General features: G+C 43.7%; 1 protein-coding gene across 2 annotated transcripts in view; it reads left to right on the plus strand.

Annotated features, from left to right (window-relative positions):
* Positions 1-11,628: 11,628 nt before the first annotated feature.
* gmds (GDP-mannose 4,6-dehydratase) overlaps positions 11,629-27,953 on the plus strand; it is a 292,984-nt gene continuing 276,659 nt past the window's right edge. The window contains exon 1 of one of the 2 annotated variants that reach the window (XM_071346069.1): positions 11,629-11,857. In XM_071346069.1, the coding sequence (XP_071202170.1) occupies positions 11,762-11,857 (96 nt within the window). In that variant the 5' untranslated portion in view covers positions 11,629-11,761. The remainder of the gene's footprint in view (positions 11,858-27,953) is intronic. The other variant, XM_071346070.1, reaches the window with a different exon arrangement.

Raw genomic sequence — 27,953 nt, forward strand, 5'->3', positions numbered from 1 at the left:
ATGGTCTCATGTGATTTGTCTGTGCTGCAAAATAAATATCCCTACAGGGAGGATAACGATGAACCGAGTTAAATGAACAACAGTAGTCTTGAACTGTCAACTAACTTAATGCAAGCTACTTCTTTTCACCTGAGCGGACTATAAATGTACCTGAAAACAGTACATTTCACATTCACAGTGCTTGATAAGAAGCCTGAATTGAAGACCTTGGATTTTCTGAATAGAATGAGAATTGACAGGTGAAACACTGGGCTAAAAAAGCTTATCTGAACGATGTTAAGACAATGTTGACGCAGTCCTCTGCTGTCCTTCAGATGTGTTCTGAATGTGTTGATCTAGATCGATAAAGCACTGTGTCAATATTGCCTTGCTTGGCCCTAACTGGCTAGTTTACGTCACTGACGGGACAGTTGCCCATGCTTAAGGCTGCCGGGAATGATTGGTAAGTCAGAGGGTTTGCCGAGAAGAGGTACGTCAGCCGGATTTACTAGGCCTATTGCAGAGGTTTATGAATCTGCGGCCGCATCTGGTACCACACACTGACAGGATTTGATCACCAGACACACACACAAATGCACACGCACACAAGGACGTTTACTCAATTGGATTATTTTCAGTGCATTACTCTTCTTCTTAGAAGGGGGGTTGTAATGTTATACTCTATTGGTTTTCATTGGCCCATGTAGAGTAGGCCTGCATCCATACACAGTGTCTAAGAGCTAACTTTAGCTGCACACACATTTTTATTTATTTATTTATTTCACCTTTATTTAACCAGGTAGGCAAGTTGAGAACACGTTCTCATTTGCAACTGCGACCTGGCCAAGATAAAGCAAAGCAGTTCGACACATACAACAACACAGAGTTACACATGGAGTAAAACAAACATACAGTCAATAATACAGTAGAAGAATAAGTCTATATACAATGTGAGCAAGTGAGGTGAGATAAGGGAGGTGAAGGCAAAAAAAAGGCCATGGTGGCGAAGTAAATACAATATAGCAAGTAAAACACTGGAATGGTTGATTTGCAGTGGAAGAATGTGCAAAGTAGAGATATAAATAATGGGTGCTATCACATGCTGCTATCTCCTGTGAGATGACTGGCCATAGCTACACACTTGGCTGTCCTTTAGAGAATAGTCACTAATCAGAATAATCAGAAGTTTCCCAAGTGGCGCAGCGGTCTAAGGCACTGCATCTCAGTGCAAGAGATGTCACTACAGCCCCTGGTTCAAATCCAGGCTGTATCACATCAGGCCATGATTGGGAGTCCCATAGGGCGGTGCACAATTAGCCCAGCGTTGTTCGGGTCTGGCCAGGGTAGGCCGTCATTGTAAATAAGAATTTGGTCTTAACTGACTTGCCTAGTTAAAGAAAAAAATGGTGACATTGTCACAGCTACAGAATCACACAGTGTTTCAGATAATACAATAATCATCAGTGTCCTTGTACTTCCAGTCTGGTGTCAGTCACAACACCTTGCAGAAACAGAACCCTGGAAGTCATGTGTATTACAGAAAGTATAAAAATGTGCTACGCATTGTGTTAGTTGCGCTTAACTTTATTAATCTTAAATATTCCCATTACTGTGTGTGTGTGTGTGTGTGTGTGTTCACAAGCAGTTTTCATTCTCACTACAGGCCTCTGGAAGAAGAGATCAGTGGAGATCAATCTAAAACATCTGCTTCTGCTTAGAGAAACCCATTCTCTCCCTCTCACTCCCTCTGTCCTTCCCTCTCTCTCTCTCCCTCTCTCTCCCTCTGTCCTTCTCTCTCTCTCTCTCTCTCTCTCTCTCTCTCTCTCCCTCTCTCTCCCTCTCTCCCCTTCTTTCCCTCTCTCTCCCTCTCTCCCTCTCTCTCCTTCTTTCCCTCTCTATCCCTCTCTCTCTCCAGTCTTCAGTCTTCAGCTCATGGAACAATAACATACTGTTTGCTGTAAAAAAACAAACATGTAACAATGAATTATAAATGTACTGATATTTCCCTGTGACACTGAACTTCAACTATGCTTTTACATGTACATTTACACACAGCATGGGAGCTGTATAACTTTATGTGCAGTTGAATGTACAGTATATGGATGCTATATGTGTACACAGGTATCTTTGTCTGCAAGCATGTTTGGCTATGTGCATACACAATGAAATAGTATTCAATCTGTAAAGAAATTACACATACGCATGTGTGTTTTCCAGCATATAATTCACTAACAGGGTGAACCGGATACTTGGCTGTCACTACAAGGATTCATTCATAATGGACCATTCACACTAGCACACCCTCTCTCAGAGAAATGTAATGGTATACATCCTGTGTACATCCTTCTGCCACACACACATACACACACACTCGCGCACGCACACAAGCGCGCATACACACACAGGTTGGGTCTTTATTAGTCATCCTGGTTTTGTCTCAGTGTCTGTGTTGGCTGTGAGGGGGGGAGGGGGGATATATTTAAAAGCTTTTAAATGCATGAAATTATTTTTGGACTGTTTTTCTAACTAGAGTCCCATGTCTGTCAAACTGATAGGATCATAGTTGTGTGTAGAGGGCAGGAGGAGATGATGGAGGAAGGGAGGAGAGGAGGGAAGGAGAGGGGGGAAAGAGGGGAGAGGAAGGGAGGAAGAGAGGAGAGGAGGGGAAGGGAGGAGAGGAGAGGAAGGGGGTGGTGAGCGTTTGGTGTTGGGATGGCGTCAATAATCGTTGTCCAAATGTTCTACTCTCTCCATGCCATAATGGACTAAGAGATTTTCTGTCCAGGCATTATTTTTGGGAAAGCATCCCGGGAAAGTCAGATCTCAGATCTGTCTTTAAGAAGAATTTCAGAAGATGCAATATAGATGTGACCTCAGCAGAAAATTATGAAATTGTTCCAGAACTTGGTCCAGGCCTACTGGGTTTCATTCAGCCCCAATAACATGAACATACTTGATTTCCAACCCATCATCCCTCCAAATCGGTCACTCAAATAGTAAGGAAAAGTAACGAATTGTGTGTCATAACATACAGCAAAGTTGGTACCACACGATAGGCCAAGGTTACTTGTTTACAATGTGTTTTGTCAAAAAAGAAAGAAATATATGAGGGTTTGTGGTCGGCATGCCGATTCATTCATTTGTTTTTCTTGTGTTTTTTTTCTCTCCATTTGGCACCAAACCGTGGGTTTCCACTAATTACCACAGCCACAAAGTCAAAATTGTCTATATCATCAAAATGCTGTTGTCACGTTCTGACCCTAGTTCTTGTGTTATTTCTTTGTTTTAGTTGGTCAGGACGTGAGTTGGGTGGCTTATCTATGTTTTGTGTTTCTATGTTGGGTTTCTCATTTGGCCTGATATGGTTCTCAATCAGAGGCAGGTGTTAGTCATTGTCTCTGATTGGGAACCATATTTAGGTATCCTATTTTCTGTTGTGTTTTGTGGGTGGGTATTTCCTGTTTAGTGTTTTTGTGTTTCACCTTTCGGGACTGTTCGTTTGTCGGTTTATTGTTTTGTTTTCAGTGGTCAGTTTTATTATTAAAACATTATGGACACATACCACGCTGCATCTTGGTCCTCTTCTTCTCCTCCAGACGATGAACGTTACAGCTGTTTGTTCTTCATTTAAGGTTAGGGCTAAGCATAAGGTCAGCAATGTGGTTAAGGTTAGGTTTTAAGGTTAAGGTTAGGTTCAAAATGACATTTCTTTTATTTTTTTAGTTTTTTTTAATTTTAATTTCAATCGCTAGTAATTACTATCTTGTCTCATCGCTACAACTCCCGTACAGGCTCGGGAGAGACGAAGGTCGAAAGTCATGCGTCCTCCGAAGCACAACCCAACCAAGCCGCACTGCTTCTTAACACAGCGCGCCTCCAACCCGGAAGCCAGCCGCACCAATGTGTCGGAGGAAACACCGTGCACCCGCCCCCCTCGGTTAGCGCGCACTGCGCCCGGCCCGCCACAGGAGTCGCTGGAGCGCGATGAGACAAGGATATCCCTACCCGGCCAAACCCTCCCTAACCCGGACGACGCTAAGCCAATTGTGCGTCGCCCCACGGACCTCCCGGTCACGGCCGGCTGCGACAGAGCCTGGGCGCGAACCCAGACTCTGGTGGCGCAGCATAGCACTGCGATGCAGTGCTCTAGACCACTGCGCCATCCGGGAGGCCCAAAATGAAATTTTAAGAGAAATTTGAGAAATAGGCAGGGTTTATAACTTTGTGGCTGTGGTAACTAGTGACAACCCAAAACTTACAGCTCCACATTATCTATGGCGCTTTCCATTCAAAGTTACAACTACACTGAGTGTACAAAAAATTAGGAACACCTCCCTACTATTGAGTTGCCCCTTTTGCCCTCAAAACAGCCACAATTCGTGCGGCATGGACTCTACAAGGTGTCAAACGCATTCGACAGGGATGCTGGCCCATGTTCACGCCAATGCTTCACACAGATATGTCAAGTTGGCTGGATGTCCTTTGGGTGGTGGACCACTCTTGATACACACAGGAAACTGTTGAGCGGGAAAAACCCAGTAGTGTTGCAGTTATTGTACACTCAGTGTATATGATCATGTTTAATATTTAGTGTGCTTGCTTAAAGCTAGAGTATAAACACCTAAATGACATGTATGATACATGATAACCATACATAATGACTACTCGTTATTGCTAATTGATTTTACATAGTGGTAACCACAATTGGTCACCATATAAAAGGGCGTGTGTGTGAACACTTGCAATATCTTTCAACATGAAGCAGGACAGGCAGCAAGGGAGAGGAAGAAATCAAAGGGCTTGTAGACAAGGGGCCCCGTCAAAGAGGTCGGCATGGGCCCCGTCAAAGAAGTCAAAGAGGTGGGCATGGGCCCCGTCAAAGAGTTGGACATTAGAGAGATGGCGGCAGACGGCAGAGAACTGGTGTGTCTAATGAAGTCCGGGCCATCATCGTTGACCATGTGGTAAACAGAGGCCTTACCATGGCAGAAGCTGCCAGACTAGTTCACCCCAGTCTAGAAAGATCAACTGTCAATTCAATCATGAGAACATTTCACCAAGAAAACTGGTGAGTCTGCACTATGCATTACCATTACATTTACAGTAAATTACATATTGTAATGCATGTAAATTCACAAAACATAGTAAAGTACAGTAAGTACAGTAAGATGGCGCTGAAGAGGATGGATGACATTTTACATGCTCCTAACCAACTGTGCTATTTTGCTAGTTTGTTTTGCGTTGTTTGCAACTTATTTTGTAACTTATTTTGTACATAATCTTGCTGCTACCGTCTCTTATGGCCGAAAATAACTTCTAGACATCAGAACAGCGATTACTCACCACGAACTGGAAGAAGGATTTTCCTTTAACGAGTCCGACGAGAAGGATATACTGCTTTCCTGGGAACAGGCCCAAATCCCCGTCATTTGCGTGAAGAAAAGACAGAGAAAAAGGGGGCGCAGGTCGGGCTGCCTTATGAGAATCTGTAGGCAAGTGAGTAAACTCCCACTGCCATCCGTTCTACTGGATAACATGCAATCATTGGAAAATAAAATTGATGACCTATGATTACGATTATCCTACCAACGAGACATTAACAACTGTAATGTTTTATGTTTAACCGAGTCGTGGCTGAACGACGACACGGATAATATAGAGGTGGCGGGATTTTCCATGCACCAGCAGAACAGAGAAGAAGCTACGTCTAGTAAGACGAGGGGTGGGTTGTGTGTCTATTTGTCAATAACAGCTGGTGCGCGATGTCTAATATTAAAGAATTCTCGAGGTATTGCTCGCCTAAGGTAGAGTACATTATGATAAGTTGTAGACCACACTATCTACCAAGAGAGTTCTCATCTATATTATTTGTAGCCGTCTATTCACTATCACAGACCAATGCTGGCACTAAGACCGCTCTCAACCAGCTGTATAAGGCCATAAGCAAACAAGAAAATGCTCATCCAGAAGCAGTGCTCCTAGTTGCCGGGGACTTTAATGCAGGCAAACTTAAATCAGTTTTACCTCATTTTTACCAGCATGTCACATGTGCAACCAGAGGGGGAAAAAACTCTAGACCACCTTTACTCCACACACAGAGACGCATACAAAGCTCTCCCTAGCCCTCCATTTGGCAAATCTGACCATAATTATATCCTCCTGATTCCTGCTTACAAGCAAACACTCAAGAAGGAAGTACCAGTGACTCACTCAATGCGGAAGTGGTCAGATGACACGGGCACTACACTACAGGACTGTTTTGCTAGCACAGACTGGAATATGTTCCGGGACTCATCCAATGGCATTGAGGAGTATGCCACCTCAGTCATCTGCTTCATCAATAAGTGCATCGAAGACATTGTCCCCACAGTGACTGTACGTACATATCCCAACCAGAAGCCATGAATTACAGGCAACATCCGCATCGAGCTAAAGGCTAGAGCTGCCGCTTTCAAGGAGTGGGACACTAATCTGGCCGCTTATAAGAAATCCCGCTATGCCCTCAGACGAACCATCAAACAAGCAAAGCGTCAATACAGGATTAAGATTGAATCCTACTACACCGGCTCGGACACATTTACATTTACATTTAAGTCATTTAGCAGACGCTCTTATCCAGAGCGACTTACAAATTGGTGCATTCACCTTATGATATCCAGTGGAACAACCACTTTACAATAGTGCATCTAACTCTTTTAAGGGGGGGGGGGTTAGAAGGATTACTTTATCCTATCCTAGGTATTCCTTAAAGAGGTGGGGTTTCAGGTGTCTCCGGAAGGTGGTGATTGACTCCGCTGACCTGGCGTCGTGAGGGAGTTTGTTCCACCATTGGGGTGCCAGAGCAGCGAACAGTTTTGACTGGGCTGAGCGGGAACTGTACTTCCTCAGAGGTAGGGAGGCGAGCAGGCCAGAGGTGGATGAACGCAGTGCCCTTGTTTGGGTGTAGGGCCTGATCAGAGCCTGAAGGTACGGAGGTGCCGTTCCCCTCACAGCTCCGTAGGCAAGCACCATGGTCTTGTAGCGGATGCGAGCTTCAACTGGAAGCCAGTGGAGAGAGCGGAGGAGCGGGGTGACGTGAGAGAACTTGGGAAAGTTGAACACCAGACGGGCTGCGGCGTTCTGGATGAGTTGTAGGGGTTTAATGGCACAGGCAGGGAGCCCAGCCAACAGCGAGTTGCAGTAATCCAGACGGGAGATGACAAGTGCCTGGATTAGGACCTGCGCCGCTTCCTGCGTGAGGCAGGGTCGTACTCTGCGAATGTTGTAGAGCATGAACCTACAGGAACGGGTCACCGCCTTGATGTTAGTTGAGAACGACAGGGTGTTGTCCAGGATCACGCCAAGGTTCTTAGCACTCTGGGAGGAGGACACAATGGAGTTGTCAACCGTGATGGCGAGATCATGGAACGGGCAGTCCTTCCCCGGGAGGAAGAGCAGCTCCGTCTTGCCGAGGTTCAGCTTGAGGTGGTGATCCGTCATCCACACTGATATGTCTGCCAGACATGCAGAGATGCGTTTCGCCACCTGGTTATCAGAAGGGGGAAAGGAGAAGATTAATTGTGTGTCGTCTGCATAGCAATGATAGGAGAGACCATGTGAGGATATGACAGAGCCAAGTGACTTGGTGTATAGCGAGAATAGGAGAGGGCCTAGAACAGAGCCCTGGGGGACACCAGTGGTGAGAGCACGTGGTGCGGAGACAGATTCTCGCCACGCCACCTGGTAGGAGCGACCTGTCAGGTAGGACGCAATCCAAGCGTGGGCCGCGCCGGAGATGCCCAGCTCGGAGAGGGTGGAGAGGAGGATCTGATGGTTCACAGTATCAAAGGCAGCCGATAGGTCTAGAAGGATGAGAGCAGAGGAGAGAGAGTTAGCTTTAGCAGTGCGGAGCGCCTCCGTGACACAGAGAAGAGCAGTCTCAGTTGAATGACTAGTCTTGAAACCTGACTGATTTGGATCAAGAAGGTCATTCTGAGAGAGATAGCAGGAGAGCTGGCCAAGGACGGCACGTTCAAGAGTTTTGGAGAGAAAAGAAAGAAGGGATACTGGTCTGTAGTTGTTGACATCGGAGGGATCGAGTGTAGGTTTTTTCAGAAGGGGTGCAACTCTCGCTCTCTTGAAGACGGAAGGGACGTAGCCAGCGGTCAAGGATGAGTTGATGAGCGAGGTGAGGTAAGGGAGAAGGTCTCCGGAAATGGTCTGGAGAAGAGAGGAGGGGATAGGGTCAAGCGGGCAGGTTGTTGGGCGGCCGGCCGTCACAAGAAGCGAGATTTCATCTGGAGAGAGAGGGGAGAAAGAGGTCAAAGCACAGGGTAGGGCAGTGTGAGCAGAACCAGCGGTGTCGTTTGACTTAGCAAACGAGGATCGGATGTCGTCGACCTTCTTTTCAAAATGGTTGACGAAGTCATCAGCAGAGAGGGAGGAGGGGGGAGGAGGGGGAGGAGGATTCAGGAGGGAGGAGAAGGTGGCAAAGAGCTTCCTAGGGTTAGAGGCAGATGCTTGGAATTTAGAGTGGTAGAAATTGGCTTTAGCAGCAGAGACAGAAGAGGAGAATGTAGAGAGGAGGGAGTGAAAGGATGCCAGGTCCGCAGGGAGGCGAGTTTTCCTCCATTTCCGCTCGGCTGCCCGGAGCCCTGTTCTGTGAGCTCGCAATGAGTCGTCGAGCCACGGAGCAGGAGGGGAGGACCGAGCCGGCCTGGAGGATAGGGGACATAGAGAGTCAAAGGATGCAGAAAGGGAGGATAGGAGGGTTGAGGAGGCAGAATCAGGAGATAGGTTGGAGAAGGTTTGAGCAGAGGGAAGAGATGATAGGATGGAAGAGGAGAGAGTAGCGGGGGAGAGAGAGCGAAGGTTGGGACGGCGCGATACCATCCGAGTAGGGGCAGTGTGGGAAGTGTTGGATGAGAGCGAGAGGGAAAAGGATACAAGGTAGTGGTCGGAGACTTGGAGGGGAGTTGCAATGAGATTAGTGGAAGAACAGCATCTAGTAAAGATGAGGTCAAGCGTATTGCCTGCCTTGTGAGTAGGGGGGGAAGGTGAGAGGGTGAGGTCAAAAGAGGAGAGGAGTGGAAAGAAGGAGGCAGAGAGGAATGAGTCAAAGGTAGACGTGGGGAGGTTAAAGTCACCCAGAACTGTGAGAGGTGAGCCATCCTCAGGAAAGGAACTTATCAGGGCGTCAAGCTCATTGACACCCGTTGGATGTGGCAGGGCTTGAAAACTAGACAAATAAATAAAATATATATTTTATTATTTTCAAATGTTTCCTTTTTCTCCCCAATTTCGTGGTATCCAATTGGTAGTTACAGTCTTGTCTCATCGCTGCAACTCCCGTACGGACTCGGGAGAGGCGAAGGTTGAGAGCGTCCTCCGAAACATTTAATTTTTATTGTTGGACATCAAAGACAACAGCAAATCAGCTCCAAGTGATTTTAATTTTGGAAATCTGTTTCAAAATATTCCCACGCAAAGTAGAGAGACATATATACAAAAGTATGTGGACAACCCTTCAAATAAGTGGATTCGGCTATTTCAACAACACCCGTTGCTGACTGGTGTATACAATCGAGCACACAGGCATTTTAATCTCCATCAACAAACATTGGCAGTAGAATGGCCTTACTGAGGACCTCAGTGACTTTCAACGTGGCACCGTTATAGGATGCCAAAAAGTCAGTTCATCAAATTTCTGCCCTGCTAGAGCTGCCCCGGTCAACTGTATGTGCTGTTATTATAAAGTGGAAACGTCTAAGAGCAGCAACGGCTCAGACGCAAAGTGGTAGGCCACATAAGCTCTGAAGCGCATAGCACGTAAAAAAACATCAGTCCTCGGTTGCAGTTTGGAACTACCGAGTTCCAAACTGCCTCTGAAAGAAACATCAGCACAATAACTGTTAGTCGGGAGCTTCATGAAATTGTTTTCCATGGCTAAGCAGCCACACACAAGCCTAAGATCACCATGTGCAATGCCAAGCATTGGCTGGAGTGGTGTAATGCTCGCCGCCATTGGACTCTGAAGAAGTGGAAACACGTGTCACGCTTCACCATCTGGCAGTCCAACGGACGAATCTGGGTTTGGTGGATGTCAGGAGAATGCTACCTGCCCCAATGCATAGTGCCAACTGTACAGTTTGGTGGAGGAGGAATAATGGTCTGGGGCTGTTTTTCATGGTTCGGGCTAGGCCCCTTAGTTCCAGTGAAGGGAAAACTGCATACAATGACATTCTAGGCAATTCTGTATTTCCAACTTTGTGGCAACATTTCGGGGAAGGCCCTTTCCTGTTTCAGCATGACAATTCCCCCATGCACAAAGCGAGGTCCCTACAGAAATGGTTTGTTGAGATCGGTGTGGAAGAACTTGACTAGCCTGCACAAATCCCTGACCTCAACCCCATAGAAACCTTTGTGATGAATTAGAGCGCAGACTGCGAGCCGGCCTAATCGCCCAACATCAGTGCTCAACCTCACTAATGTTCTTGTGGCTAAATGGAAGCAAGTCCCCGCAGCAATGTTCCAACATCTAGTAGAGGAAAGAAGAGTGGAGGCTGTTATAGCAGCAAAGGGGGGACCAACTCCATATTAATGCCCATGATTTTGGAATGAGATGTTGGACCAGCAGGTGTCCACATACTTTAGAATGTAAAATTTTGTAGGTGCTTTGTTTGCATATTTTGTTAGTTTGTTTGAGTTTGATAGGCCCAGTATTGGTTGCCTTTGGTTGTTTGGTTTGTCTACTGTGTTGGAGAGAGTACATTGGTTAGTTTCCCAGCCTGGAAACTCTTGCTCTACTCACTGTTGGGACATCGGTCTGAGGTGAGTACAATCGGCTGTCTACCTCAGTGGGAGATTTGGGTAGGGTAGTGAAACTTGCTACCCGGAGCTATAGCCTTTTTCCCCTGATAGGCTTAGCGACGTGTTTCATTTTGGAATATGTTGGGCATGGAAAATGTTTGTTATTTTTGTGTGGTGTCTGTGGACTGAGCAGTTGTCTCGGGGGCACATCCGTGGCTTGGTGGAATCTGACAGACCTGGGCCCGGGTGTTAGACCTCTTCCACATTCATTGGGGAAACTCTCTCCATGCAGACACCTTCATAGATTTTGTTGTGGTATTTTTGTGGCCTGTTGGTTGTTTGCTTTAGCACCTTTCAACACCCTGCATTATCACATCTATGCAAGCAAAACACTCACTTACACTACTGATTACACACACCATTGTTAATTGCATTTAGGTTACCTTAGTTAATAAATATATTTTGTTATTCCTTATCTCCATGTTGTCTCCCTTTTGTTACGGGCTTTGAGCCGGTTCGTGACATGTGATCATAAACAAATGTAAGCAAGGTTTGAAATGATTATGTTTTAGTCAAATATATGTGTTTGGGCTTCTTACAGTACATTTTTAGTCTACAAATTATTTGTAATTATCTTCAGGTCCCCTGACCATCTACCCAAGAAAAAAATCGGCCCGCGACTGAATCTAGTTGATGATCCCTGCTTTATGCAATCGTCAGTGTTTTAGTCATGTTGGACTACTGTAGCTAGTTGGCGCTGTCCAAAGTAAGCACGGGAAACCCCAGACTTAATATCTTCTCTTCTGCCTGAAGATTCCTCTGCTCCGACGCTACTTGCCATCTGTCGATTGGCTGTCCTGCAGGGACTTCCTGTCACGTCACATGTTGTAGTTACAGATGGTCCTGTGCTTGTAGTGTCTACCGTACAACCACACAACTGCTCATCAGAACAGCAAGTCAGTAGGTTTGATACTTTGAAACACTACGCGCAAAAATGGCCCAATGCACGGAACCGTCTACCAGCACCGGGGCGAACGGAGAGCTGAAAAAGCCGAGGAAGGTCGCTGTTATCACGGGCATCACTGGACAGGTAAACGCAGTCTCCAGATATGAATGGAAAGAGGATGTATGGACAGGGAGCCTATATGAACACCTTTAACGTTCGATAAATAATAATAAATACAGCTGTAACTATTATGTTTGTTTTGCAGTAGCCTGCGTACTGTTTGATAGACATTGGTATGATTTGACTAACAGACAGTGGTTTTGTGAGGAGAGCGATGGATGCAGCATAGTTATCTCACTCGTCTAACGTTACATTCATATGTGTCAGGTGCACTGGCGCACCACAGCTGGTTACATACGTTTCCCACACGAACGATGTGTTCTTATGAATAAATATAATTATTGTAGTAACCAGCTGTGGTGCGCCAGTGCACCTGACACATTATGCACAGTCATGATACAGAAGTAAAGCAGGGCGTCAAACCAGGAAGTCGAAAGAGAATATTCCCCCAGACAGACACGATTCACCCGGATCCATGGCTATTCATTGCTGGTCTAATTTTACTTTCATAATTGACACTGATACACATGCCCTACGAATAGAGAATATAGTGTGATACAGGCCACACTCAGCTGCGTTCACACTCTGCACTTGACGTAGCCCAGGGCTAACAGCCTCCTTAGCCCTGCATGTTTCAAGGGTGTTATAATATAAGCTACCAGAACCACCGGTGTTAGTTTGAATTTACTGAAAGGTTCATGAATAGAATCTATGATGGTGATGATAATGATGCAGGTAATGATTACTCAAATTATGTATTTGTTATCAATGTCTCTTGCATCTCAGATGCTCAGCCCACATGACTTGATAAGACACTGGCTACATGTTTTTAGTCATTCTGAAGTATAGTTGTAGAAAGGTAGTAGGGCTATATATATATATATATATATATATATATATTTTTTTTTTTAGACAGTATGCCTATAACTGCCTCACATGGGCTGGAGGCACCATGTTGACTGGCTGGGAGAAGGATCCACTACAAAATGGTGAAGGATCTGATTTGTTTGCCACATCACAGCAGGAACTAAAGCAGTCTGTGTTTGCAAACAAATAGGATACTGCTGGGCTGAGTGTCAACCCAAAGATCTAGTGTCCCCTGACTTAGCCAGCAGATAAGATCAAGTGACACATCGAGATCCTGTTAGTTCTGAGGAAAGAGAGGGAGAGAGGGAGAAAGGAGGGAGTGAAAGGGAAATAGCAGCTCTGATGTCACTCCTTCTTGCCCTGACCGTGTGTCCAAAGTCCAGAATTTCCCCAGAGCAGGGGAGCAGATAGAAAAACCCCACCCTCTCTTTTATCAGATGACTAGGTACACTGAAGAAGAGTGTATGTGTATGACGAGTGTACATGCCTGTCTTCTATAGGCCTAATTCTATACACGTCACTGAACAGTGGTGTCACACCCTTGTAGGGAGCCAGCCAGGCTGGTTTCAAGACAAGTCTAACTTCATAAATGGTAGTAGTTTGCCCCACATACTGTGTAGAGGATTACCATCTCAGGGTAGGCCTATACCATTGTACATGCGTTGGAGTTAATTCACGCTGAACTGACTGTACCTGTTTAGCAGCACGTGCCTCCTTTATCAAGGTCTATACCTGGGCTAGGTACGTTTGACAGGTCTGGTATGCTGTGACGTTAGAGGTTAATGCCAGGCTATGGGAATGACACCAGACATTTCACATAGCCTATTTGTTGTAACCCTAAACTGGCACACCTGATTCAAGTAGTCATCTAGGCTTATCATCAAGCCCATTATGAATTGAGTTAGGTGTGCCAGTGTAGGGCTACAACAAATAATGTATTGTGGTTCCCTGATCTAGGGTTAACATGGCCAGTGGCTCTCAAACCTCTCCTCGGGGCCTCCAGACATTTCACCATTTTGTTGTAGCCCTGAACTAGCTCACCCGAGTCACCTAGTCAAGGGCTTGATGATTAGTTGACGAGTTTAAACAGTTGTGCTAGCTCTGGAATAGATCAAATACTGTACATGGAATGGCTGGGTGTCCCCAATGAGAGGTTTGAGAGCCACTGGCCAATATAATTACAAGCCAGTCAGTCAAGTCCTGGTTGATTGAGAAATATCTACCAGACACGCAACAACGTCCTGTTTGCTCTGTTTACTCTTCTTTGTCTTTGCGATGGTTCTTGATGTGGCTCACACATGAATGAAACTAAGGGCTGGGAGGGCCAGTGTAGTGCATTATTACAAACTGGTTTGACTGGTACCACTGGTCTATAAGGGTGTTTTCACATGGTCCTCTTTCATTATAACCGATCTCTGCCTCTTTAAAGGGAACTCTGGGGTAAAAACAAAGCAAAAGCACTCGGTTGTCTTTGTATTCACATTGCCCTTGCCTTTGAATGAGGACTATTTTGCCATTTCACTTCACCTATTTTATGGTTAGAATCCTCTTAGCATTCACATTGCAATGTTTAGAAAGAAATCAAGAACTTTTTCCAATATTCACTCAATGGACTCTGGGTTTTTACAAAGTGCAGGACAAGCCATTCCATCAGATCATCTTATTGGGAAGCTAGATATACCTGCTTACATTTTGGAAGCTAAAATATTGCATATAGTTAAAAGATGATACATAATAATATTTTTTACATTTTAATTTAGCCTTTATTTAACAAGGCAAGTCAGTTAAGAACAAATTCTTATTTACAATGACGGCCTACCAAAAGGCCTCCTGCGGGGACGGGGGCTGGGATAATACATACATACATACATACATACATACATACAGTTGAAGTCGGAAGTTTACATACACTTAGGTTGGAGTCATTAAAACTCGTTTTTCAACCACTCGACAGATTTCTTGTTAACAAACTATAGTTTTGGCAAGTCGGTTAGGACATCTACTTTGTGCATGACATGTCATTTTTCCAACAATTGTTTACAGACAGATTATTTAACTTCTAATTCACTGTATGACAATTACAGTGGGTCAGAAGTTTACATACACTAAGTTGACTGTGCCTTTAAACAGCGTGGAAAATTCCAGAAAATGATGTCATGGCTTTAGAAGCTTCTGATAGGCTAATTGACATCATTTGAGTCAATTGGAGGTGTACCTGTGGATGTATTTCAAGGCCTACCTTCAAACTCAGTGCCTCTTTGCTTGACATCATGGGAAAATCAAAAGAAATCAGCCAAGACCTCAGAAAAACAATTGTAGACTCATACAAGTCTGGTTCATCCTTGGGAGCAATTTCCAAATGCCTGAAGGTGCCACGCGTACTGCTGTTTGTACAGATGAACAAGTATAAACACTAGAGGTCGACCGATTATGATTTTTCAACGCCGATACCGATTATTGGAGGACCAAACAAAGCCGATACCGATTAATTGGCCGATTTAAAAATAAATAATAATAATAATTTAAAAAATATATAAAAAATAATGTATTTGTAATAATGACAATTACAACAATACTGAATGAACACTTATTTTAACTTAATATAATACATCAATAAAATCAATTTAGCTTCAAATAAATAATGAAACATGTTCAATTTGGTTTAAATAATGCAAAAACAAAGTGTTGGAGAAGAAAGTAAAAGTGCAATATGTGCCATGTAAGAAAGCGAACTTTTAAGTTCATTGCTCAGAACATATGAAAGCTGGTGGTTCCTTTTAACATGAGTCTTCAATATTCCCAGGTAAGAAGTTTTAGGTTGTAGTTATTATAGGAATTATAGGACTATTTCTCTCTCTACGATTTGTATTTCATATACCTTTGACTAATGGATGTTCTTATAGGAACTTTAGTATTGCAAGTGTAACAGTATAGCTTCCGTCCCTCTCCTCGCTCCTCCCTGGGCTCGAACCAGCAACACATCGACAACAGCCACCATCGAAGCAGAGTTACCCATGCAGAGCAAGGGGAACAACTACTAGAAGGCTCAGAGCGAGTGACGTTTGAAACGCTATTAGCGCGCGCTAACTAGCTAGTCATTTCACTTCGGTTGCACCAGCCTCATCTCGGGAGTTGATAGGCTTGAAGTAATAAACAGCGCAATGCTTGACGCACAACGAAGAGCTGCTGGCAAAATGCACGAAAGTGCTGTTTGAATGAATGTTTACGAGCCTGCTTCTACCTACCACCGCTCAGTCAGATACTTAGATACTTGTATGCTTGTATGCTCAATCAGATTATATGCAACGCAGGACACGCTAGATAATATCTAGTAATATCATCAACCATGTGTAGTTAACTAGTGGTTATGATTGTTTTTTATAAGATAAGTTTAATGCTAGCTAGCAACTTACCTTGGCTTTCTGCATTTGCGTAACAGGCATTCTTCTTGTGGAGTGCAAAGAGAGAGAGGCAGGTCGTTATTACGTTCGACTAGTTAACTGTAAGGTTGCAAGATTGGATCCCCCGAGCTGACAAGGTGAAAATATGTCGTTCTGCCCCTGAACAAGGCAGTTAACTCACCGTTCCTAGGCCGTCATTGAAAATAAGAATGTGTTCTTAACTGACTTGCCTAGTTAAATAAAGGTATTAAAAAATATATAAAAATATATAAAAAATCGGCGCCCAAAAATACCGATTTCCGATTGTTATGAAAACTTGAAATCGGCCCTAATTAATCGGCCATTCCGATTTAATCGGTCGACCTCTAATAAACACCATGGGACCACGCAGCCTTCATACCGCTCATGAAGGATATGCGTTCTGTCTCCTAGAGATGAATTTACTTAGGTGCAAAAAAGTTGGAAGTTTACATACACCTTAGGCAAATACATTTAAACTCAGTTTTTCACAATTCCTGACATTTAATCCTAGTAAAAATTCCCTGTCTTAGGTCAGTTAGGATCACCACTTTATTTTAAGAATGTGAAATGTCAGAATAATAGTAGAGAGAATGATTTATTTCAGCTTTTATTTCTTTCATCACATTCCCAGTGGGTCAGAAGTTTACATACACTCAATTAGTATTTGGTAGCATTGCCTTTAAATTGTTTAACTTGGGTCAAACATTTCGGGTAGCCTTCCACAAGCTTCCCACAATAAGCTGGATGAATTTTTCCCCCATTCCTCCTGACAAAGCTGGTGTAACTGAGTCAGGTTTGTAGGCCTCCTTGCTCGCACACGCTTTTTCAGTTCTGCCAAAAATCTTCAATAGGATTGAGGTCAGGGCTTTGTGATGGGCACTCCAATACCTTGACTTTGTTGTCCTTAAGCCATTTTGCCACAACTTTGGAAGTATGCTTGGGGTCATTGTCCATTTGGAAGACCCATTTGCAACCAAGCTTAAACTTCCTGACTGATGTCTTGAGATGTTGCTTCAAAATATCCACATAATTTTTCTTCCTCATGATGTCATCTATTTTGTGAAGTGCACCAGTCCCTCCTGCAGCAAAGCACCCCCACAACATGATGCTGCCACCCCTGTGCTTCATGGTTGGGATGGTGTTCTTCGGCTTGCAAGCATCCCCCTTTTTCCTCCAGATATAACAATGGTCATTATGGCCAAACAGTTCTATCTCTGTTTCATCAGACCAGAGGACATTTCTCCAAAAGTACAATCTTTGTCCCCATGTGCAGTTGCAAACTGTAGTCTGGCTTCTTTATGGAGGTTTTGGAGCAGTGACTTCTTCCTTGCTGAGCGCCTTTCAGGTTATGTCGATAAAGGACTCATTTTACTGTGGATATATATACTTTTGTACCTGATTCCTGCCGCATCTTCACAAGGTCCTTTTACTGTTGTTCTGGGATTGATTTGCACTTTTCGCACCAAAGTACGTTAATCTCTAGGAGACAAAATGAGTCTCCTTCCTGAGCGGTATGATGGCTGCGTGGTCCCATGGTGTTTATACTTGCGTACCATTGTTTGTACAGATGAACGTGGTACCATCAGGCGTTTGGAAATTGCTCCCAATGATGAACCAGACTTGTGGAGGTCTACAATGTTTTTTCTGAGGTCTTGGCTGATTTCTTTTGATTCTCCCATGATATCAAGCAAAGAGGCACTGAGTTTGAAGGTAGGCCTTGAAATACATCCACAGGTACACCTCCAATTGACTCAAATGATGTCAATTAGCCTATCAGAAGCTTCTTAAGCCATGACATCATTTTCTGGAATTTTCCAAGCTGTTTAAAGGCACAGTTAACTTAGTGTATGTCATCTTCTGACCCACTGGAATTGTCATACAGTGAAATAATCTGTCTGTAAACAATTGTTGGAAAAATTACTTGTGTCATGCACATAGATGTCCTAACCGACTTGCCAAAAGTATAGTTTGTTAACAAGAAATTTGTGCAGTGTTTGAAAAATGAGTTCTAATGACTTCCGACATCAACTGTATGCCTTCCACTTCCATAAGACCCACTAATAGTTAAATGATTTTATCAAAATAGTTGTATCTGCATTTTTGTTGTTGCAATAGTCACTTATCTGGCTTTCATGTCGGTCTATAAAAATGTACTTTTTGTTTACAAATGTAACCAGAACCATTCATAATGCACATTCACTAATAATGTAGCAGGTGTGATAGAAAATCAACACCGATCTCATAAACAATCTCTCAAGCACAAGCCCATGTGCTAGTGTGTAGCCAGCTAATATTTATATTTCAAGTTTGGCAACTTGGATCTAGGAATAATTTCACAAGCTCTGCATTCAGCTAAGAAGGTAAAACAGTTGAATTGTTATGAACACACCCTTCTGTCTGTCTCCAACTGTTTGAACAGCATGGTAAGCTGTCCACTTTGTCCTACCTTTTTTTCTCAGAATGAGAACGAATTGCCAGTTCCTTATAATTGTTTTATGCTTATTCAACATTTATAAAACACAGTCATCCAAACGGCTACTATAACAATCTTTATTTGACCAAAATGCTGCTAGCGATACGTGGTACCGTAATGCACGTGCGACAAACTGGGCATTATTTTCCAGAATGAATGTTCATTGGTATATCTGTTTTAGTAGTGTCGGCTCTGTTCGAATTGTGAGTAGTTGAAACAAACAGGGTATGGTTTGAAAGGTTAACTTGTCCTCTTTACAGTAAACTAATGTCTCCATGTGTTTCGGTGTCCATATGACAGATTCTGTTGGACTAAACCTCAGAGAGGAAGAAGTGATCTCATCTTTGTTGTTGTGAGTTTTAGGGGGAGGGGCTTGAAAGAGACCAAGTGAGAGGTTTCTATCCAAAATGAGCCCAATGCGTTTCTATGGGCTTTTTTTTAACCTAAGCTTGTCGCCTGTCTTCCCTCCTTTGGGACAACGGCTTCCATTGTTAGGGCGGAGACATCTTGTCATTATATACATATCTCTGGTGTAAATGGGAAGGTTCACAGTGAAATGTAAAAATCTTTCCAGCGTGAAATACTTCCCAATCATTCTGATTGTGACGTCATGTTTAAAAAAAAAAATTTCACAGCGTCAACATTTTCCAGTCAGTAATTGCACGCGCGTCTGTGTGGATGGCTGAGCTCATGCAGATTTTTCTCTCACACCCCCTCGATCTTGATTTAGCTAGCTAACTAGCATAATTACATTACTAAGCTGCTCCAGAATATACTACGCCAGGACATGGACATCGATTCTATCGTAGTCCATGTGGGTTTTAATGGCATTATGAAGGGCAGCTCTGAACAGTTGAAACTTTTGAGACAGGCTGCATTGAGTCAATGACTTATCAATGACCCAAGCCCAGCTCATTGAATCCCTACCATTGTTTCGCTGAGTTCTCATAATGCTTCAGCAAATGTACATTATACCAGGGGCGTTGGTAGACACAATGTAAGTAACCTAATTTATGTCCCTCTGACTACCCTGAATGTCTCTGCTGATCCTACAACTATTGTATGCAGCAATCATGTGCCTATGAACCAGATATGTTTTTAGCACTGAGGCGTGTGCCCTAGTAGGAAGTCCACTGTGTGCAACTCACCCTGCACTAACTTAAATAACATGAGAATATCTGCTACGCTTCCCAGTAAAGCAATGAAATCAAGCAAGCATCCCATAAAAGTGCTCAAAATAGCCCCTGTTAACATATGTAGCTTAAAACCAAGGTTCATAAGATGTATAACTTTCTAGTAACAGATGACATTCATATTCTGAAACTCACTTAGACAATACCTTTGATACAGTGGTAGCAATACAAGTTTATAACATTTACAGAAATGCAAGTGGTGGAGGTGTTGCTGTTTATATTTACAACCACATTCCTGTAAAGATTAGAGGATCTCATGTTTAAAAACTGTTGAAGTAATATGACTACAGGGTCATCTGCCTCCCCTAAAGCCCATTCTTGTGGGAAGCTGCAATAGACCATCAAGTGCTGACAGTCAGTTTCTGGGTAACGTGTGAAATGCTTGATAATGTATGTGATATCAACAGAGAAGTATTTTTTTATGGGTGATTTAAATATTGACTGGCGTTCATCAAGCTGTTCCAAAGGCTGGGCCTAATAAGTATGAGGTCATACAATATGTTTTGTGGTGATTCCTATGTTGTTGATGTGAGGAACATTTGTTGGTCCATGGCGTGTAATGAGGAGCAAGCAGAAGTTGCACTTGACACATTTATGAAATTGCTTATCCCAGTTACTAATACGCATGCACCCATTTAAGAAAATGACTGTAAAAACTGTTAAATCCATGTGGATTGATGAAGAATTAAAAAATGGAATGGTTGAGAGGGATGAGGCAAAAGGAGTGGCAAATGTACTGCAAATTGAGAAATCATTTAACTAAACTGAATAAAAAGGAGAAACTACACTATGAAACAAAGATTATTGACATAAACATTATAGTAAAAAGCTTTGGAGCACCTTCAATAACATTTTGGGAAAAATAGGCAAACTCAGCTCCATCATTCATTGAAACAGATGGCTCATTCATCACAAAACTACTTTAATGATTTTTTCATTGGCAAGATTAGCAAACTTAGGCATGACATGCCAGCAACAAATGCTGACACTACACATCCAACTATAACTGATCAAATTATGAAAGACAAGCATTGTAATTTTGAATTCTGTAAAGTGAGTGTGGAAGAAGTGATAAGATTATTGTTGTCTATCAACAATGACAAGCCACGGGTCTGACAACTTGGATGGACAATTACTGAGGATAATAGCGGACGATATTGCCACTCCTATTTTCCATATCTTCAATTTAAGCCTACTAGAAAGTGTGTGCCCTCAGGCCTGGAGGGAAGCGAGTCATTCCGCTAACTAAGAATAGTAACAGCCCGGTTTACTGGCTCAAATAGACAAGCAATCAACCTGTTACCATTTGGGAGAAATTTTACAGCATGATGTCACAACACAATCAGAACGATTGGGAACTATTTCACACTGGGAAGATTTTTACATGACACACAGCACAGAAGGAGCGAACGAGACAAGACCAAAAAGACATGAGAACAAGCGTACAAAAATGCTCATAAAATGAAAAATACAACAAAAAAATATTCTGCGATACAGGTATTTGGTGTATCACGCAAAGACATGAATTAATCAAATTAATTATATATATCGCCCAGCCCTAACACACACACACAGAGAGAGAAGGTTTATTTTAGGGGTCGGAATTGTCAAGGACCTAAGAATACGATATTATCACAATACTTATTTGCCGATATGTATTGCGATTCACATGACTATATGTATTGCGATTCGACACTGATTTTATTGCGATTCGATGTTACAATAAAATTGCTCACCATATGTCTGCTGCAGAGGGACAGGGGAGCTATGAGAAAACAAGTTTTGATCAGTCATGGAAATAAGTGCTGAAAACAAATTGGCTCCCTATTTAAAAAGAAGATGGAGAACATGCTATGATGGAAAAATACTGTAGTTTTGGTGCAGGTACAGCAAATGACTAGTGATCCATTTATTAAAGTGTCCAGTGATCGGGTCTCAATACAGTATATAGATGTGATATAAGTAACATTATTAAAGTGATCCTTTTATTTAAGTGTCCAGTGATTGGGTCTCAGTGTAGGCAGCAGCCTCACTGAGTTAGTGATTGATATTTAACAGTTTGATGGCCTTGAGATAGAAGCTGTTTTTCAATCTCTCGGTCCCAGCTTTGATGCACCTGTACTGACCTCGCCTTCTGGATGATAGCGGTGTGAACAGGCAGTGGCTCAGGTGGTTGTTGTCCTTGATGATCTATTTGGCCTTCCTGTGACATCAGGTGCTGTAGGTGTCATGGAGGGCAGGTAGTTTGCCCCTGCTGATGCGTTGTGCAGACCGCACCACCCTCTGGAGAGCCTTGCGGTTGAGGGCGGTGCAGTTGCCGTACCAGGCTGTGATACAGCCCGACAGGATGCTCTCCATTGTGCATCTGTAAAAGTTTGTCAGGGTTTTGAGTGACAGGCCAAATTTCTTCAGCCTCTTGAGGTTGAAGAGGCGCTGTTGCGCCTTCTTCACCACACTGTCTGTGTGGGTGGACTGTTTCAGTTTGTCCGTGATGTGTACGCCCAGGAACTTGGTGTGCTTCGGGGCAGTAGTCATTTAGTTCAGTTCTTTGCCTTCTTGGGTACAGGAACAATGGTAGCCATCTTGAAGCATGTGGGGACAACAGACTGGGATAGGGAGCGATTTTAAATATGTCTGTAAACACACCAGCCAGCTGGTCTGTGCATGCTCTGAGGATGCGGCTTGGGATGCAGTCTGGGACAACAGCCATGCGAGGGTTAACATGTTTAAATGTTTTACTCACGTCAGCCACTGAGAAGGAGAGGGGGAGGGCTCAGTCTTTGTTAGCGATCCACGACAGTGGCACTGTATTATCCTCAAAGCGGGCAAAGAAGGTGTTTAGTTTGTCTGGAAGCATGCCGTCTGTATCTGTGATGTGGCTGTTTTTGTAGGCCATGATGTCCTGTAGACCCTGCCACATAAGTCTTGTGGCAGGGTCTACGGTGGTCCCGTGTGGCTCAGTTGGTAGAGCATGGCGCTTGCAACGCCAGGGTTGTGGGTTCATTCCCCACGGGGGGACCAGGATGAATATGTATGAACTTTCCAATTTGTAAGTCGCTCTGGATAAGAGCGTCTGCTAAATGACTTAAAATGTTAAAAATGTTGTGTCTGAGCCATTGCATTGTGACTCCACTTTGTCCCTGTACCGGCATTTTGCTTGTTTGGTTGCCTTGCGGAGCGAATAACTACACTGTTTATATTCAGCCATCCCGATGTGTACCTGTATTGTTTTCTTCTTCCCCATCCCTAGTTTATTAGTATTGTACATGAGCCAGTTGTCTTTCTGCAGGGAGAGTGTCGTTTGTCAGCCAGCACACAGCAGTATAATATGTCTTGTAATGTGTGGTGCTCCACAGTGCTCCATGCCAGTCCTCCTAGGTCAGCTCTCCTCTGTGTTTGTTGTTTTTTGGCTGGGGTCATCCAGTATGGCTACGGATTCTCATCACTCCATTTTAACAAGGGGAGGATACCTACCTACCGCACACATACTCCACACCTGGTCAGTCTGAAGGGACTGGGAGAGCAGGTCTACTAATCTCAAAACCAAATATGCCTAGGTCAAAGAAATAAATAAAAAATTAAAAAAAAGATTGCTAGAGCAGGCATACAAAGCAGGCGTACAAAGGTTTTTCTAAGTATGTATGTACACTCACCGGCCCGTTTATTAGGTACACCCATCTAGTACCGGGCTGAACCCTCCTTTGCCTCCAGAACAGTCTGAATTCTTCTGGGAATTCTACAAGGGTTCAAACGTTCCACACGGATGTTGGTCCATGCTGACGTGATGGCATCACGCAGTTACTGGAGATTGGACGGCGGTACATTCATGCTGTGACCAGCCCGTTCCTTCTCATCCTTAAGATGCTCTATAGGGTTGAGGTCTGGGGACTGACCAGGTCTGGGGACTGACCAGGTCTGGGGACTGACCAGGTCTGGGGACTGACCAGGTCTGGGGACTAAACTGAACTCACTGTCATGTTCCAGGTGATGTTTTTAGCCCATCCGTGACAAGGATTGACGAGTTGTGCGTTCCGAAATGCCATTCTACGCACCACTGTTGTACTGCTCCTTTATTTGTCTGTATGTGGCCTGCCTGTTAGCTTGCACGATTCTTGCCATTTTCCTTCAACAAGTTGTTTTCGCCCACAGGACTGCCACTGACTGGATGTTTGTTTGTTGCACCATTCTCAGTAAAGCCTAGACACTGTCATGTGTGAAAAGCCCAGGAGGGCAGCTGTTTCTGAGATACTGGATCGCACTGACGATCATACCATGCACAGTCACTTAGGTCACTCGTTTTGCCCATTCTAACATTCAATCGAACAGTAATTGGATGCCTGTCTGTCTGCTTTACACTGAGTGTAAAACATTATGAACACTTTCCATGACAGACTGACCAGGTGACAGCTATGATCCCATATTAATGTCATGTTAAATCCACTTCAATCAGTGTAGATGAAGGGGAGGAGACGGGTTGAAGAATCATTTTTAAGCCTTGAGACAATTGAGACATGGATTGTTGATATGTGCCATTCAGAGGGTGAATGGACAAGACAAAAGATTTAAGTACCTTTTGAACGGGATATGGTAGTGATGTCAGGCGCACCGGTTTGAGTGTGTCAAGAACTGCAACGCTGCTGAGTTTCACGCTCAAGGAAAAAAGGGGGGTGCAACTCAATGTTAGGAAGGTGTTGCTAATGTTTTGTAGTCTCGGTGTATAACAAGTCACGGCCACAAACTGTCTAGTGAGTGTATGTTTATTAATCTTAAATATTCCAGTTGCAGTGTGTGTGTGGACTTCATAACTGCAATTATGAAAGAACACCATAAGGATGAGTTATGCATGCACTAGGGGTCGACCAATTAATCGGAATGGCCGATTTAATTAGGGCTGATTTTTAAAGTTTTCATAACAATCGGAAATCGGTATTTATGGACACACATTTGGCCGATATAAAAAAAAGAAAATTGTACACCTTTATTTAACTAGGCAAGTCAGTTAAGAACACATTCTTATTTTCAATGACGGCCTAGGAACGGTGGGTATACTGCCTTGTTCAGGAGTAGAACGACAGATTTTTACCTTGTCAGCTCGGGGATTCAATCTTGCAACCTTACAGTTAACTAGTCCAACGCTCTAACCACCTGCTTTACATTGCACTCCACGAGGAGCCTGCCTGTTACGCGAATGCAGTAAGAAGCCAAGGTAAGTTGCTAGCTAGCTTTAAACGTATCTTATAAAAAACAATCAATCAATCATAATCACTAGTTAACTACACATGGTTGATGATATTACTAGTTTATCTAGCGTGTCCTGCGTTGCATATAATCGATGCGGTGCGCATTCGCGAAAAAGGACTGTCGTTGCTCCAACGTGTACCTAACCATAAACATCAATGCCTTTCTTAAAATCAATACACACGTATATATTTTTAAACCTGCATATTTAGCATGAATTTCTTTGTGTGACTTCTCTTGCAACAGAGTCAGGGTATATGCAGCAGTTTGGGCCGCCTAGCTCATTGCAAACTGTGTGAAGACTATTTCTTCCGAACAAAGACAGCCAACTTCGCCAAACGGGGGATGATTTAACAAAAGCGCATTTGCGAAAAAAGCACAATCGTTGCACGACTGTACCTAACCATAAACATCAATGCCTTTCTTAAAATCAATACACAGAAGTATATATTTTTAAACCTGCATATTTAGCTAAAAGAAATCCAGGTTAGCAGGCAATATTAACCAGGTGAAATTGTGTCACTTCTCTTGCGTTCATTGCACGCAGAGTCAGGGTATATGCAACAGTTTGGGCCGCCAGGCTCGTTGTGAACTAATTTGCTAGAATTTTACGTAATTATGACATAACATTGAAAGTTGTGCAATGTAACAGGAATATTTAGACTTATGGATGCCACCCGTTAGATAAAATACTGAACGGTTCCATATTTCACTGAAAGAATAAACGTTTTGTTTTCGAGATGATAGTTTCCCGATTCGACCATATTAATGACGTAAGGCTCGTATTTCTGTGTGTTATTATGTTATAATTAAGTCTATGATTTGATAGAGCAGTCTGACACCAGCAGCCTCGTAAGCAATCATTCAAACAGCACTTTTGTGCGTTTTACCAGCAGCTCTTCGCAATGCTTCAAGCATTGAGCTGTTTATGTCTTCAAGCCTATCAACTCCAGAGATTAGGCTGGTGTAACCGATGTGAAATGGCTAGCTAGTTAGCGGGGTGCGCGCTAATAGCGTTTCAAACGTCACTCGCTCTGAGACTTGGAGTAGTTGTTCCCCTTGCTCTGCATGGGTAAAGCTGCTTCGAGGGTGGCTGTTGTCGATGTGTTCCTGGTTCGAGCCCAGGCAGGAGTGAGGAGAGGGACGGAAGCTATACTGTTACACTGGCAATACTAAAGTGCCTATAAGAACATCCAATAGTCAAAGGTATATGAAATACAAATCGTATAGAGAGAAATAGTCCTATAATTCCTATAATAACTACAACCTAAAACTTCTTACCTGGGAATATTGAAGACTCATGTTAAAAGGAACCACCAGCTTTCATATGTTCTCATGTTCTGCGCAAGGAACTTAAACGTTTGCTTTCTTACATGGCACATATTGCACTTTTACTTTCTTCTCCAACACTTTGTTTTTGCATTATTTAAACCAAAATTGAACATGTTTCATTATTTATTTGAGGCTAAATTGATTTTATTGATTTATTTAGGTTAAAATATGTGTTCATTCAGTATTGTTGTAATTGTCATTATTACAAATAAATAGTTTTTTAAAAATCGGCCAATTAATCGGTATCGGCTTTTTTTGGGTCCTCCAATAATCGGTATCGGCGTTGAAAAATCATAATCGGTCGACCTCTAGCATGCACTTGACTTGCAGTGGAATTCCAATTATTACTGACCTTTGCTGCAGACAGACGTTAGTAGAGGTGTCCAAAGTGTTATTTTCTTCCTCCCTATGAGTGACTAGCCTATGTCTGAATAAACCCTGTGTGTGTGTGTGTGTCACCTGATATAATTGAATCATCAACATTTACATTTACATTTACATTTAAGTCATTTAGCAGACGCTCTTATCCAGAGCGACTTACAAATTGGTGCATTCACCTTATGATATCCAGTGGAACAACCACTTTACAATAGTGCATCTAACTCTTTTAAGGGGGGGGGGGTTAGAAGGATTACTTTATCCTATCCTAGGTATTCCTTAAAGAGGTGGGGTTTCAGGTGTCTCCGGAAGGTGGTGATTGACTCCGCTGACCTGGCGTCGTGAGGGAGTTTGTTCCACCATTGGGGTGCCAGAGCAGCGAACAGTTTTGACTGGGCTGAGCGGGAACTGTACTTCCTCAGAGGTAGGGAGGCGAGCAGGCCAGAGGTGGATGAACGCAGTGCCCTTGTTTGGGTGTAGGGCCTGATCAGAGCCTGAAGGTACGGAGGTGCCGTTCCCCTCACAGCTCCGTAGGCAAGCACCATGGTCTTGTAGCGGATGCGAGCTTCAACTGGAAGCCAGTGGAGAGAGCGGAGGAGCGGGGTGACGTGAGAGAACTTGGGAAAGTTGAACACCAGACGGGCTGCGGCGTTCTGGATGAGTTGTAGGGGTTTAATGGCACAGGCAGGGAGCCCAGCCAACAGCGAGTTGCAGTAATCCAGACGGGAGATGACAAGTGCCTGGATTAGGACCTGCGCCGCTTCCTGCGTGAGGCAGGGTCGTACTCTGCGAATGTTGTAGAGCATGAACCTACAGGAACGGGTCACCGCCTTGATGTTAGTTGAGAACGACAGGGTGTTGTCCAGGATCACGCCAAGGTTCTTAGCACTCTGGGAGGAGGACACAATGGAGTTGTCAACCGTGATGGCGAGATCATGGAACGGGCAGTCCTTCCCCGGGAGGAAGAGCAGCTCCGTCTTGCCGAGGTTCAGCTTGAGGTGGTGATCCGTCATCCACACTGATATGTCTGCCAGACATGCAGAGATGCGATTCACCACCTGGTTATCAGAGGGGGGAAAGGAGAAGATTAATTGTGTGTCGTCTGCATAGCAATGATAGGAGAGACCATGTGAGGATATGACAGAGCCAAGTGACTTGGTGTATAGCGAGAATAGGAGAGGGCCTAGAACAGAGCCCTGGGGGACACCAGTGGTGAG

Source organism: Salvelinus alpinus, chromosome 16, assembly GCF_045679555.1.
Source record: "Salvelinus alpinus chromosome 16, SLU_Salpinus.1, whole genome shotgun sequence".
In the NCBI taxonomy this organism is placed as follows: Eukaryota; Metazoa; Chordata; class Actinopteri; order Salmoniformes; family Salmonidae; genus Salvelinus; species Salvelinus alpinus.